The following is a 15003-nucleotide window of genomic DNA, read 5'->3' on the forward strand; positions in this document are numbered from 1 at the left end:
CTGAACTTTGGTGGCTCTTTAAACATGCCGCAGCTGTGGTGTTGCGTTATATAAGGGGAAAGGAAAAGGCCAGCGCTTGTAAAAACAGCTTCACCTCAGACCGTTCAAAACACGCTGCGATGCCAGGTACAACAAACAGAGTCTCCTCTTTTTCCTTTTTCTCTTTACAGCTTTCTTTCAGCGCTGCGATGCCTCAAGACGACAGTGTGAAGACGGCCGTTCCAGCACAGCTTTTTTTCTATCCCTCTTTTTCCTAAACGTGAAAATCTGAGAAGCTTGGAGAAGGGGGAGTCTCCTCCCTGTGGGTTAGCGCGGCCAGCCACCGCCACCGGCTAGCACAGAGCTCAGACTTTTATAGACATGCGGGTGCCATCTGCAGTGGCTCCGGGCCTGGAAGGCCTCTTCCCCACACTATAAAAAGCAGAATACATCATTCAATTAATTCCCCAGGAGCTCATGGAAATATAAAAACTGGTTTTATTTGGATTTATTTGACTCTGCAGGGCCTGAGTGAAAGCAGATGCCGGGGTTGTAACAGGACAGGAACAGGCACCAGTTTCATCACGACTCCTTTGTTTTTGTTTTGTGTTTTTTAGGTTTGTCGGGGCCGCAGTGAGGCAGGATGCGAGGGTGATGACGTAGCCCAGCAGACAGAGCAGAAATGTCTGGCAGCGGCGGCGTGATCCAGCTGCTGCTGTGTGCTCTGTGTACACTCCTCTCCTTGGGCCAGCGGGGGGCGCTCCCGAGCGGAGGGGGGGGTCCCCTGAACATCACCCTGCTCTTCGACAGCGTCTCGCACGGGGGCCACAGCTTGCGCAACTGCAGCTGCGCTTCAGAGATCCAGGACTGCAACGACGCACTGGCCAACCTGCTGTGCAGCTGCAGGACGGTGCCTCGCTCTGCGCTGCCCCCTGCTGGCCTGGCGGTGCGTGGCGGGCTGACCGTGTGGGTGCGCGATGCCTGGGTCCTGAGAGAGCTGCTGAACGGCAGCGCCGTGCAGGATCTGCGCCTCTCCGCCTGCGGCCCCGCCCCCTTCTCCGCCCAGCCACTCACGCTGTTTGGCCTGCGCAGACTCCGCCTACACTCCGCCTCCCAGGACGCCACCCACCCCGAGCAGACCCTGAACATTGCGACAGGGCAGGAGCAAAGCAGGGGCAGGGGGGGCAGGCCTTCCTCTTCTTCCTCTTCCTTCTCCTCCTCCTCCTCCTCTTCCTCGCCCTTCCTGGTGTCCTTCCTGGACGTAGCCCTGCTGAACGGACTCTCCCCTCTGAAGGCCTACAGCGTCAGCAGCCCTCCCACCCCTATCCTGGCCCAGCACTTCCCCCACCTGCCTCTGGCCCACACTATCCCAACTCAACAGCCCCCAGAACCTCTTCAGGACTGCCTCTTAACTTTCATCTATTAGAGCAGAGACCAGGACATGGGACCCAGCCCGGAGATCCACCATGGCTCAGGACCGGACTGTACCAGGCGGGATCACTACCAGCTTTACCCAGACTGCTGTGGGGACATTAGGCGAGACACAGCCTGACTGAGCTGAACACTTTCACCCACCCAGCCCAAACCAGCCCAAGCATCTGCCAATGTCAGCAGTGTCAAACTCCAATTCTGGAGGGGCGCAGTGCTTGCAGGTTTAAAGGGATGCTTACAGTTTCTGATTGGCTCAGTGTGTTTTTGTGAGATCATTTTACATATTTAGATTCTGAAGACCAATGGCCTTACAATGTCTGCAGGGGTATTTCGGAAGCAGCGGTCTGAAGAAAAAAAAATGCAATTTAAGTCACTCTAAAGCAGCTTGTATCAGCGACATTACACCTCCAGAGGTACGTATATATTAACCAATTATTCTTCAAAAATGACAGGTAATCTTATTTTGTGTTGAACTGAGACTTCTGTCCTTAAAGAAAGAAGTATCAATATAAAACTGAAATTTACTGAATGTTCATACTTGTGAAAAACTGCTGTAAAATGAATCTTCTCATATGTACAGTCTCTAAAAAGTTAACATCCCTGTACAAGCTGCTATAGAATTATCTGAAGAGATTTTTCTTGCATAGGCCACAAAACCCAGAGAGCTACGATACCAGCCTTTGTAACGCTAGTTGGCCACCAGAAACTTCTCTTATGTAAAATATCCTCCCTTGCACATAAAAACCATTACTGGAAATTGTAGATGTTATCAAATGATTCCAGCAAGTGAGCTATTCCTTTAACTACAGTTCTGAAAGCCTGGTGTGTCTGCAGGTTTAACTCCAGTCCTGGAAGAATGTAGTAATAACCGTTTCTGAGACATCTAATTACTTGCATGCTCAAAAGTGAAAGCTGCGCCTGTTGTGGATACTTTGAGCTGAAAGTGCTTTGGCCAGCTGGTTGTCTCACCCTTTCCTGCTTGCTTTGGACGACTGCTCTGGCTAAGCTGCACAGGGCCGGTCTGTGCTCTGCTCTGGTCCTGGTGAGACCTGGATACTGTGTGTGAGAGAGAAGATGGAAAGGAGAAGCAGTCTCGCGTTTTAATGATTTCAGTACAGATGAGGGGTGGCAGGTTGGAATGCGGAGTCTGTTTCCTGCAGGAGGGGATGACAGCTCTGCTGATTAATTCCACTCCCCATGTGCACTGATGACAACTGGAGCCAAGGCTTCTGCTGCCCAAGCCGTGTGTCTGTTTGTATTTGCATCTGTTCTGAGTTTGAATTTGATTTGTATATAATTGTAATCATTGTATCTTGTACACATGAATAAAGTTAATATTTTCAGTATGTAACATTACCATTCTTTTGGTTGAATGTGCTGCTTTATTTTGTGAATTAAGCATAAAACATTTTTACTTAAAAAATTAAATGACTGACTGACTGACTAGCTGTGTATCATTTTAAATTAAATCAACGTGAGACTTTTGAAACTCAAGTCAGCAGCTCATATCTCATATATTAATGGTTATTTTCCATTTGACTGAAATTCAAGATTTGTTCCTCTCATGCCATATTTCCTCTTGAAAACTCTTAAATGAATCAAAGGAATAACCAGCTAAACCCTTTCGGGGTTTTTTTAAGCCGAAGAAGGTTAACTCGACAATCCAGAAGACTTCAATTTCTGTTCGTTTCCAAAAATCCTGGAAAATAAGAACTGTTAAGTCAGAAATGACCGTGAACCGCCAAGGTTGTATGGTATGGGGACCTCCTGTGGCGTAGTCTGCACTTTACACCACACTGTATTCCAACTATTCCTCTTTCCTGATTGTGGAGAAATCACGTGATTGTAGAGTTGCCGTGTTGTTGGAAGGTATTACTGGGATAAAGGTTTTTCTTTTTTATGTTTTTGTATCCTTGTAGAGGGAGACTACAACTGAACCGCTGTCAACTGATGATGTGTCACTGAACGACTAGTAGTCATTTTTTCTTTTCCAGATGTATGTTTCGTGACATCCATCGTTTTAACCTGACGTCATGTTGTCAAAGCAAATGTACTTTGTGGTCAGCGGAGGGATTTTACTTTAGTAACGTGCAAATGGACTGCAGGGGAGGCAGAAAATGAAGGTAAACGAAACACACAATTATAAAAATAATTCTCAATGGGTTACACTTGTACAATAATATCGGTTCATTTTAGCCTATAGTTAACAAAGTATTGTATTGTTGTATTGTATTGTTACATTCTTGTATTGTGTCTGTCTTCTGTTTTTTCTTTTACCGCGTCGGACAATTGACGTAAAAACATCACCTTTTTGTTCCTCAAAAATCTCTCTGGAGTGTTTCGCTAAACTCGCGTATTAAACTGGTATATTACACCGTAGGTATACCTTGTCAGTAAAGCAGGAAGTTAAGTGTTAGCGAACGTGCGCTGTGGTGACTTTAGTAAATCGAGAGGCCAAATGCATGTCATATTTCACGGAAAGCTTTAGAAGTTTTTCCTTTTTGGGCGCCAAGCATTATTATTATTATTATTATGGTTAGGGAACTGACCTTGTAACTCAAAGGTTACAGGTTCGGTTCCCGGACACTGCCGTTGTACCCTTGAATAAGGTACTTAGCCTGATTTGCTTCTGTATATATCCGGCTGTGTGAGTGGATACTATGTATTAACTGGTCGCTCTGAATAAGAAATGCCTGTAATGTAGTATTATTATTATTATTATTATTATGTAGAGTCATGACATGTTGCTCAAGTATTTTTCATATCACAGGTAGAATTTTGCCATTTATGAATCCCACCATTTTCCTATATTTGTATTATTATTTTTTTATTAATATGAATAAATATTATGGCAGCAAATTAATTACTTCAGATGGACAACGTTTTGCTCCTATTCATCATTTTCCCATTAACATTAATGAAATGGGGAGAATGTAAACTGTCATTGAAACAAACTCAGTATTTGATCTTTTCTGTGGCATTCCCGTGTCTTTTTGAAATAGATCAGCCATAAAGAGTAACAGATTCTTTTTTTATTCCAGGACATTGGGAGAGAACAATTTAAGTTATGAAATATATTTTATTTACTATAAATTTCATACATCACTGTTATCTTGGTAAGTGTCTTTTGGCTTTTCGCTTATTTAACTAAGCCAACAACAACATTACTTTTCAAAGTACTGTTTTTGTCAATGATTTACAAAACAAGTCAGACCTCTTTCAAGACTTTTGAAATTGGCTCCCAGTATTTATCACGCACACACACACACACACACACATACCCATGCACGCATGCACACACCCACACCCACACACACACACCCACACTTATTAGTAAATAAATGCCACCTGCACTGAGCTCATGACACTTAGGAAAAGGTCAGCTTGACCAGAAAAATGATGTGTTGTTGTGCAATTAAACAATGGAAAGATGGTAGTAAATTGTGGGTGATTCTGAGAAATGGGTGATTCTACAAGTGGTAGTTGTGTATTTGTGGTCCTTTGTGAGTTATTTCTTCCTTCCCTCAAGCTCAAATCTTCTCAGTATTCCTGTTCACTGTGTTTTGGAACTTTACACATGCACAGATGGCATGCTGTTTCCTGTGTTAATTTGGCCTTTCACTTGGGTATACACTTGGGTATACATGAGTGGGGTTTTTTCTCTGAAATTCAGTATGGGCAGTTCATCAAGATTCACCAAAATTCAATTCAATTCAATTTTATTTGTATAGCGCTTTTTACAGAGAACTAACCGAAATGAACTCAAACTGTCTTCATGAAGAAAAAGCAAATGCTTTTACAAATCAAATAAACATGTTCAATCATAAGATAAAGTTAGAGATGAATCACAACTGAATCCAGGTCAAATTAAGAACAAATTTTGATTAACTGCTGCCCTGTGCTTTGGATGATCGTTAATTGAACAGTATGTGTTTAGCTGTTTGTGTTTGTCTAGTTCATATCACTGTGTCTCTCTGCGTTCCCACAGCTCTGGGTGCTCTTCCTGCTCCGGTCAACGTGACAGTCGAGTCTGTGAACTTTGAGCACATCCTGCGATGGACACCGGGCCAGGGGACACCCCCTGGGACAGCTTACCGAGTCAAGTACACGTGAGTGGCTGTGTAGTGTTCTTCTCTAGGAGAGCTAGCATCAGTCGAGCTGTAGAATATTAACAGACATGAGGAAATTTTTTGTGCAAGCAATTCAAGAAAATGTCCCAAATCATGGGGTTCTCAGGTGATGTATTTAAAGCGCTGGTTTTCAGTTCAGCGATGCCCCCTATGACCTGTGGCCAGGAGTCCCATTGGTGACACAATTGGTCAACACATCTGCCAGTGAGGCAGTGTTGGCAGGGTGTTCCCCGGTTTGTTGCCTCCTCTGTTCAATTGGTCTTCGGCTGCAGTGTGCACAGTCATGGCGCAATGGCTGTGCAGCTCCGCTGGTAGGCCTGCAAAGTGGAGGAGGAGATGTGTCTGCCTGCTAATGCTTTAAGTGGAAACAATGTGACACCTACTACCTCCTGAACTTACCCAGGAAGTTGGAATAGGGGGAATCCCAACTGGGAAAAAAAGAAGAACTAGTGCTCATGGGAAACAAAGTATTATAAACATTAATAATTATAGATTGTAATGTTCTGTGCAAGGACCCAAACGCAGACGAGGGAAATCCAAAAAAACGTTGTCTAAAGTTCAAAGCCAGGTAATCAGAGATAGGACGGTACAAAAATCGAGTTTCCAAAAGAATAGTGGTAAAAAAATCAAAAACCAGGAGATCAGATAGGCAAAGGTACAAAGGAACAGGCAAAAGAAGTCAAAACAAAGCGAAGGTCAAACCAGAAAGCAATCAAACAAAATGGGCAGGCAAACTCGAAGTCGTACGGAAAAGGAGTCTCAGAAATCTCGATAAACAAAGGCTTACAAAACATCGGCACAGTGAATACGATCAACGTTCTGACAGGGAGCTGGTGGAAAAGATGGACATTTATACACTGGGGAAGGTAACAATCAAGGAGGGGTTACGTGAGTGAGGGCGGAGTAACAAACAACATCCAGGTGAAGAACATTAGGATAACTAATTAAATGACAGGGGACTGACAAAACGCGGACTGGAATCACATAGACAACAATGATAACAGACGGCCTGGGTTTAGCAGGTAAAACACGTGCAGAGAGGGAGAGGTGCAGTTAGAGCAAGAGACAGGTGCAGGCAATTGCAGAACTCGTTAGCGTTAGGGCAGACTAGAAAGAAAAGGGGCGGAGCTACAGCTAATGTACAGTTAATGTATTAGTATAGTGATTTAAACTATCAAAAACCCAAAACTAGTGTTTGTTAATCCATTAGTAATATTAACATGTTAGTATATTAATGAGGTTAGTACTTTACAATCTATAAGTTAGTAAGGATTAGTAGAAATTAGTAAAACTAGATATAAGCAGGAAGTAAGTAAAACGAGAACCACCCGAATAGTGAAATCACGCAAATACAGGGGAGTGAAGCAGCTCAGGGAACACAGACGCAGAGACGGCACTGGGGAGACAAGTGACCGGGAGAATGAAAATACTGGGACGGAGGATGTGAAAAATAATAAACTTACAGAAACATAAAATAAACACTAACAGCAAACAGATACTAATACAGACTACAACAATTATAGATTGTTGAGTTAACCTAATTACATTCCCAAATCTAGTTCCATAAAACACAGAATAAATTTTGTGCTTAAAGCCTAATGTAAAGGTCGACGTGAGTTTTAGAAAAGCGCATGAGTAGTTGAGAGATGTTCCACAGGAACGCAAGTGAAACTGGCATTTAACTGCCATTGGTTAAAGTGAGTACACTGGGTTTGTGTGTATGAAAGGGTTAAATGACATTTATATGTGGTCTGACAGTTTCAGGGTTTTGTGACACTGAGATGTGGTTGAAAGAAGGTGAGGCATATTCAGATGAGCAGCTTGATTCATGCTTTCTTATTGGTTCTGGGTTGAGATATAGGAGTATATGTGTAAAGGTTGGGGGACGGAGACCAAGCGCAACCGAACAGGGATCTTAATAAAGCGTCTCACTAAAAGCTGAGCACGCCACAAAATCTCTTCCGAGACCGAGGAAGGGTAAAGAAAAACGAACAGGAACGACTACTACACCACGGGAATATCCCAACTAAGTAAGGGAACCTCAAAAGGAGGACTCCGAACCAAGGGGGAGGAGTAGATAGGTTCTCAAACTCAGAACTAAAATAAAATAAACAATAGCCCAACGGAGCGAGCTGATGCATACCCAACGTCTGGGCACTGCACTCAAAAACCTCCGTAGCTCAGAGAGAGAGAGGACTAACTGCACAACTCGCAGAACTGGTCTCCTCCTAACTCTACCCCGTGACAGTCCTGACTAAAGGAGTCACGGATGTGCTAAACCAGATACCTCCCTTATATAAGTTCACGCAAGAGATTATTAACGCCTATGGGCATAATTCTTGGACGTGAGCTTATATAAAGTACGAAGCACTGAAAATCACTGTTTGGTTACCAGTACCGGCTCTCATGTGTAGATGACACTAAAGCGTCGTCTTTCTGTGAACCAACACCTTAAGTAACATTAGACAGGCGTCCAGCGAACGCAATCAACGCGTCTGCCGAGCTCTGAACCAATAAGCGCAGAAGGGGTCTGTAGGCAGAGTGAATTCTGCACGCGTACGGACCATTAAACCAAAAGACGTAACAAACTCTAATTAGAGAAGCAGGGGTGGAAAGGAATAGAGCAGAATGCTCAAGCCACCCACAACCATGACAGTATGTAAATCAAGAATACACTGTTCTTATTTTCAGAATTCATTACCCCTGTTCCACAGATTCAGTACAGAGAGTGATCCATTCCTTGGAGTGATCCATTGCTATATCACCATAAAAGAGGATTTTCTGGGAACATAAACACCATTATTATCATAATCTGTATGTTCAGTGCTACACTGCCAACAGCAAATAAACCAGCCCAATGCAATTGAATTGCATTTAATTCTGGTTTCACAAAGAAAGATTTTCTCATTTTTGTCCTCTTTGTCAGTCATAAAACAGGGAACGTATCAGTCACCCTGCTCAACTGGTCTGTTGAAGTTATGTCTTTTTTATGCTTGTTTTTCTAGATTCTCACATTGAGTCTGTGGGTTTTCTGTGGGTGGTTCTCTGAATGGCAGTCAAATGCTTATTTTCCGAGAGCTAACCACATCCTGTCAGGGCCAGCTATATGAGACGAAGGCCTATTTCAGAATTCACATTTCACAGAATCTTATTATGGTGTACAGATTTATTCATAGAAACATAAAGCAGTAATCTTTCCAATTAGAAGGACACCACTGACATAAATCGTTTACAGGATCTCTTTGTTTTAGCATTCATAGAAACTCTGAGCCAGCTGTAAAGGTTGAATGCTTTATGAAAGTCATTTTGATCTCTACCAAAGTGATTACTATACCTCTCGTGAGCCCCAAGCCTGTAGAAATCAAAGGTGTTCTAACATTTTCTGGAGAAGAGTTAATATATTCAGATAAAATTTTGAAATGGTCCTCTTTCAAAGTGATAGTGAAGTTAATTGAGTAACTTTTCAGCTGATTGCAATTGCATTATGGGTTGTCACACTGCAATTTTTCTTTGAGAATATATGAGGAATTTCAAAATGTATCTCATAGCTGCATCCCCCCCCCCCCCCCCCCCACAATCACATCACCACTAAGGTATAAGCTTTCAGCTTTCTTTTAGAATTTTGGTTGTTTTATTTGACTTGATTGCATGTCATTAAATGGCAGTCATCTGCTCTGGTGTTTGTGTTTTATGTTTCAGTTGCCATGGGAAACAATTGGGGCTGCAGCCTAGCTTTTTGAATTCCTCTGTCACCATGCTAAACCTGACGGGCACCTTCAAGAACCTGAAATATCCTTACGGCGTCCACGTGCAGGCCCTGAACGGCGGTGTGGAGTCCAACTGGAGCGGCCAAGTCTTCTGCCCCTACACAGACAGTGAGTCCACCTGCCACGTTTCATGCTTGCCTTATGGGACAGAACTGGTTTTGTTGTAGCAAGCTGGAAAGAACTTTAGGGCTACGCAGGAGTCTGTGTGCAGTCCATTTTTAGGAAATTTACATTTTAGTGCACTTCTCAACTTCAAATGTTCTAGTTCACATGTTTACTAGCATAACGCTATATTTAAATGTGTGTGTCTGTGTGTGTGTGTGTGCGGTTGTGTAAATATATGGCCCTATGCATTATTATTATTATTATTATTATTATTACTAATACTATTATGGAATGTGTTGTTTCATAATGTCTGACTCCATGCAATGTCTCTGTGCATGTGGTATGCATGTGTGTGTTTGTACATGTGTCTAGATGAGCATAAATTGATCATATTCCAATATCTAGCTAAGCTGGGCCCTCCTCAGGTGTCTGTGACAGGCCATGGAGACCGTCTGCTGCTCAACATTACGCTTCCCAGGGGCAAAGCAAAGAAATCCATAGAAAAAATCTATCGTGAATTTCACTTTTCCATCTTTTGGAAGAAAGCTGGTGAGAGCCGGGTAAGAACAAAGGCCAGGGTTTTTTTGTTTGGTACAAACTGGGGCACTATCATAACATCATCTTTACATAGGTCTATTGTGTTTTATTGTAAAATCTATTTTGGGGGGATGGGGGGTTCTATAATTCAAAACTCCCCACTCTAGGATTCTGCACAGTACATTGCTAGTTTCGGATTTCTAAGTGAGGGATATTCAGGTGATAGGAGTCCAGGTTCATAAGAGCAACATCACTGAAGTAATTGGTTAAAGCCAGGGTTAGGCAGGTAGAATTAAAACCGGTTGCTACTGGGACAAACTTGGTCTGACAGTGCCTGTGGGTTACCTGTTCTGTTACAGGATTAATGGCAGCTTATGCTCTTAATTATTTAGTTAGCCCAAACTGGAGTTCAATCTGACTTTTTAATCACATCCTTCTACTACATTCATGTTCTAATCTTTCACAGGTGCAAAAGGACACCACAGCACTGAAAGAGCCTGCCATCAAACATCTCCACCAAGGGGTACAGTACTGTGTGCGGGTGCAGCCTGAAATAATTGAAAATCAGAATTTACTGTCCTCTGACTGGACCTGCCATTTCACCAGCCCTTTGCCACTGAACCCAGGTGAGTCCCTTTCCACTGCGCCCCACCCCCAAAACGCCCCCCCCCCCCCCCCAGATCAGCACCCCAGCAGGGGCTGGATGGAGGAAGTTGTATCTAGTAATGCTCCTGCACCAATTTCACATTTCTCAAATAGATTTGTGTCTGTGGTTTCACAGTGAATCCCTTACAGACAGCCATCCGATATCTCTGGGGCAGGCCCAAAGTTGTACTGAATGGTATTTTTTATTTACTCTCTGTCCATGGCACACGGGCAGTGTTGAATTGTGGGTTGTGTAGTCCCGGTCTTTCTGGCCAGTTTTTGCTGAATGCCTGGTTGTGTGTGGTTTCTCTGACTAGTCCCCACTGTCCTGGCATGTGTGTCAGTCATTCTGTTCCTGGGATCCTGTGCAGTTCTGCTAGGCCTCATCTACACTGGTTTCCTCTACAACTGGAACCCCAAGCCACCAAATGCCCTGGTAAGAGCCTGTGTCAACTGTGAATTCCGTGCTACTGAAGTATGTTGGGCCAACAGTTTTTCATTTATTGACAATTAAGATTAGGCATTTACTGTATATTGTACAACAAATCAAAGCTTAAGTCAATCTTAAAACAACACACTCTCTGAACGTACTGACGCATTGTGTAGGCAACACGTAAAGCTGTATGTGGACTAAAGAAGGGCCTTTTGCCTTTGCAGATGGGACAGAGGGATTTTAAATGTTAAAAATGATATGAAAGCAGAAATGGCCAATGTCCAGAAGAGCCATAAAAAAGATTATGAGACAATCCTGTTGTTGATTCTCTCTCTGGAGTATTGTTGCACCTTGATCAGATGTATCACACTGACTCATGTGGAGGAGGGCCAGAGCCAATTTAATACGCAACTATTAAACCTACATTTTCATTCAAGCAAGCGAGCGCCTCCTTTTTAGCTTTCACTTTTGTTTTCAACATAATGAGTTCCTGGCTGTTCACTGTTCACATTACATCACTGTTTCTCACAATGGGGTGCGAAATTGTGTTGTAATGCAGTCTGCACTATGGCTAGGACATGTTATTTTATCTACTCCCGCATTGTACCAAGCATTTGGGCATGGAGCGTTCACTTTGTGTAAGCCATACATGCACTCATACACTTGTTGAGAATATGGTCAAGGATGACTCATCTGAGCATATCACTTTTTTCCACATCTCTGTAGTGCCTATGTTTTTTGCGCCACTGGACTTTCAAATGTGCATTCATCTTTCTAACGAGGGGTTTGTGCACGGCAACCCTACTGTAATATCCCTTTCTGTGTAGTTGTCGACGGACTGTTCTTGCTGACACAGTCTGCATTGATCACGTCCTGCACTGACATTCTCAGTCACCTGAGGAAGAGTTGTTCTTCTGTCTTTCTTTACATATCACATTAATGCACGAGCATCACAGACATCAATTCTATGCTTTCAACCACAATTTCCAACCCTTTTTACCCTCTTTCCCATAAATCTAAATGCAGATGTCTTTGTGAATGAAGCTCCTGCAGTCTGTGCCCCAATAATGAACCCTCTTTCAAGATCACTTAGATCTTTTCCTCTTGCCATCTTGATCCAAAATCGAGGTCAACTGGGCCTGCTCAACATTTTTATACATTCCACATAGCATGATAGGATGTTAATGGCTTAATTGTATTATGTAGTACATCTGTATGGAAGCATCTGCATTTGTTATGAGTCTCTACTCATTTATAGAGGTTTTTCCTATAGTTTGTCACTCATCTGTATGTTTTATGAAGGCTATTGATGTGCTGAGTGGCTAAAATAAAGGAGTATCAAATGTCAGTGTCTGTCTCTCTCTCTCTCTCTCTCTCTCTCTCTCTCGCTCACACACAAACTATTGCTCTCTCTCTCTCTCTCTCTCTCTCCCTTCCTGTCTGTGCAGATGTCTCTGGTGCAGTCATACTTCCTAAATGTGGCCGTCATTGTGCCAGACCAAGTCTCGGTGATCTCTGAGCCCAAAGGCATAGGGGGTGCCACTGGGGGTGGAGCCCAGGACAACAATGAGGAGGAAGAAGAGGACGGGGGGAATGGTGGTTACGAGAACCGAGCAGCAGGATCCTCGGGGGCCACAAGCTCCAGCAGCGGTGGCACAGTCACGACCCTCACCACTGACACCTCTGTCTCCGAGGATTCTGGGAATTCCAGGACACTCTGCACTATGAGAGTGGAATGCGGGGTCCCTTGTGCCGTGGGGGTGCTGTGTCTGAGCGAGAGAGCAGCAATAACAGGACCCAGCCTCTCCAAGCAGAAACAGAAGGAGGAGGAGGAGGAGAAGGGGGGTGATGCAGAGGGAGAAGAGGGGCACTGTGCAGACATTAACCTGTTCTCTGTGGCCCTGGGAGAGCAGGAACAGGAGGAAGAGGAAGTAGGGGATGAGGAGGGGTGGGCAGCAGAGCTGCAGCCAATGGACAGCGAAGGTGAGCACCAGCCCCTGATCTCCGTGGAAACGGATGCAGGGAGTAGGCTCATTGAGCTTGGCAGCTCACAGACAGACGACACAGTACTGTCATACTTGCCCCACTCATCTAACCAATCAGAACAAGGGAAAACTCACTCTTCCTATTTACAGATGCACTTTGAAGGCTCCATACAGATAGATACTCAGAGTGCACTGAAGGAGAGGCAAGAGGAGGAAGATGAGGATGAGGAAGGGGGCGATGAGGAGTATTCAGGCTACATGAGACGTTAGCCATTGCACAACTCCACATCTTCACATTGTCTCTCTCTATGGGCCCACATGCTTCAGTTTCCCCATGTGTGTCTATGTACAGATGCTGATGAACAGACCAGTGCAGAGGATAAGCAGAGGGGAGAAGGGTGTGTCATTATTTGTGTGTGTGTGCGCGCTCGCAGGCATGAGTGTGTGTGTGTGTGTGTGTACATTGCACATTGCTGTAGAAGAATGAAGAAAGAGCACCAGGAAGCAGATCTACAGTGACAGGCTGAAACCTCTTATTCACGATTATATAAAATCCTGTCAGCAACCATGCACTTTAAACCCGTGCAATAATCTGGCTTCAGTTTTTCATTTGCTCTGCTTTATTTAAACAACGCTGTGGTAATGAGACAAGATACAAATATTCTACTGTTCTGTCACGGCTCTGGCTCCAGACCGCTGATTCCGTTTTGCATTCACTCTGTGTTTTGTGTCTCCTGTCTGCATTGTACTGTTCATTTGGTTATTGGTTTCCCGCATTCCGCACTTGTCTGCTTGTTTCCTGTGATTGTGTTCCCCTGTTCCACTGTATTTTAGTTCCTGGTTTTCCTCAGTTCATTGCTTGGTCTTTGTGTTTCATGCATGTTGTTCCTAGCTGCTATTCTTTAATGTCTAGTCTATACTTTTATATGTTTTGTACTGCAGAATTGAAGTCTCAGTAAAGGCTTATTTTTTATCTATCTCTGCCTCCTTGTTGATCTCTGTGCCTGGGTCTAAATTCATCTTGTGAACCATGACACTGAAGGTCTTTAAATTGTATTTTGTCTCATGAAGGTTGATGCAGGTCTGTTTTCCACAAGGAAAAAAACATGTTATTCATACAGGGGAAAGTCCACATGCTCCTGTTTTATTAAGATAAAATTGGTTTATTTTCAGTAAGTTGTGTAAAACATTGCTGTAAGCTTTTCATTTAATTCTGTCACTTCCTTTAAAATATAGGCTAATTTCTGCTCCAAATGTACACTAGATTTGTAAGCGACACATTTTTTAAAGTGCTAGTACTGGTTCGCCCACAACTGGTTCAGTGGTCTGTGGGTTCTATCACCACTCTTTTGTATCAGAAAAAAAGTGGTGATAGTTTTCCTGCCGATACACAGGTGTTGATATTTTCTGCACACTGAGAAGTACGGTGATGGATAAGGCAGCAACGCCCTGTGCCTACCTTACCTATCCTGACTACAAGATGGGCTCACTCCCTTCACTTTGGAAAGCTGGAATCAGCTGTCAGTCTACTTCTGAAAGACAGTATAGGGAGGACAGAGGTTAAAATCATGGACAGGTTCACAGGAACCTGGATCAGTGAAATGGACTGTCTGTTGAGTTCTGTGATGTGAATGTCCTCCACCCTGACTCCAGCCTCGATTGAAGAATAGGCAGTTCAAGTTTAGTGTTAGCTAATGTGTTCAATTATTCAATTATGTGGCCAATAAGAATCAAACATACTCTAAACGAGTTGATTGAAACTGAACATTTTACTGCGTAGCATGGCCCTGTGTGATGGGTGTAATTTCCTCAGTATTATTCTGTTTTAGTGTTCATAAGTAATATAATGAGAGTATTCTCCTTTTCACATTTTTAACGTAATACTAACCAATTAAATATGAAATTATCAATATAATACATTACATAATTATTGCGTTAAAAATATGTTTCCTAATAGTCTTATAATCTGACCTTCGTCAGTACCTTGATTC

General features: G+C 43.3%; 2 protein-coding genes across 8 annotated transcripts in view; both read left to right on the plus strand.

Moving 5' to 3' along the window:
- The window catches only part of LOC135241436 (exosomal polycystin-1-interacting protein-like), a 7884-nt gene extending 5128 nt beyond the window's left edge, over nt 1-2756 (plus strand). For 3 of the 4 annotated variants that reach the window (XM_064311880.1, XM_064311878.1, XM_064311882.1), the window contains one exon: nt 597-2756. In XM_064311880.1, coding sequence (XP_064167950.1) covers nt 662-1405 — 744 coding nt within the window. In that variant the 5' untranslated portion in view covers nt 597-661 and the 3' untranslated portion in view covers nt 1406-2756. Of the gene's footprint in view, nt 1-170; nt 306-596 lie in introns of all 4 variants that reach the window. The other variant, XM_064311881.1, reaches the window with a different exon arrangement.
- Nucleotides 2757-2850: 94 nt separating this feature from the next.
- Nucleotides 2851-13989, plus strand: LOC135241435 (interleukin-10 receptor subunit beta-like). 4 transcript variants are annotated; one of them, XM_064311875.1, is made up of 8 exons: nt 2851-3533; nt 4452-4526; nt 5399-5519; nt 9240-9415; nt 9785-9972; nt 10416-10575; nt 10939-11030; nt 12476-13989. In XM_064311875.1, the coding sequence occupies exons 2-8, from the start codon at nt 4478-4480 to the stop codon at nt 13280-13282; spliced, it is 1593 nt and encodes a 530-aa protein (XP_064167945.1). In that variant the 5' UTR covers nt 2851-3533; nt 4452-4477; the 3' UTR covers nt 13283-13989. The 4 variants fall into 4 exon arrangements, with proteins under 4 accessions (XP_064167945.1, XP_064167944.1, XP_064167947.1 ...); XM_064311874.1 differs by having other exon boundaries at nt 2880-3533; nt 10912-11030; XM_064311876.1 differs by having other exon boundaries at nt 2887-3533; nt 9818-9972; nt 10912-11030.
- Nucleotides 13990-15003: the final 1014 nt, after the last annotated feature.

This window comes from Anguilla rostrata, chromosome 15 (assembly GCF_018555375.3).
Source record: "Anguilla rostrata isolate EN2019 chromosome 15, ASM1855537v3, whole genome shotgun sequence".
NCBI lineage: Eukaryota > Metazoa > Chordata > Actinopteri > Anguilliformes > Anguillidae > Anguilla > Anguilla rostrata.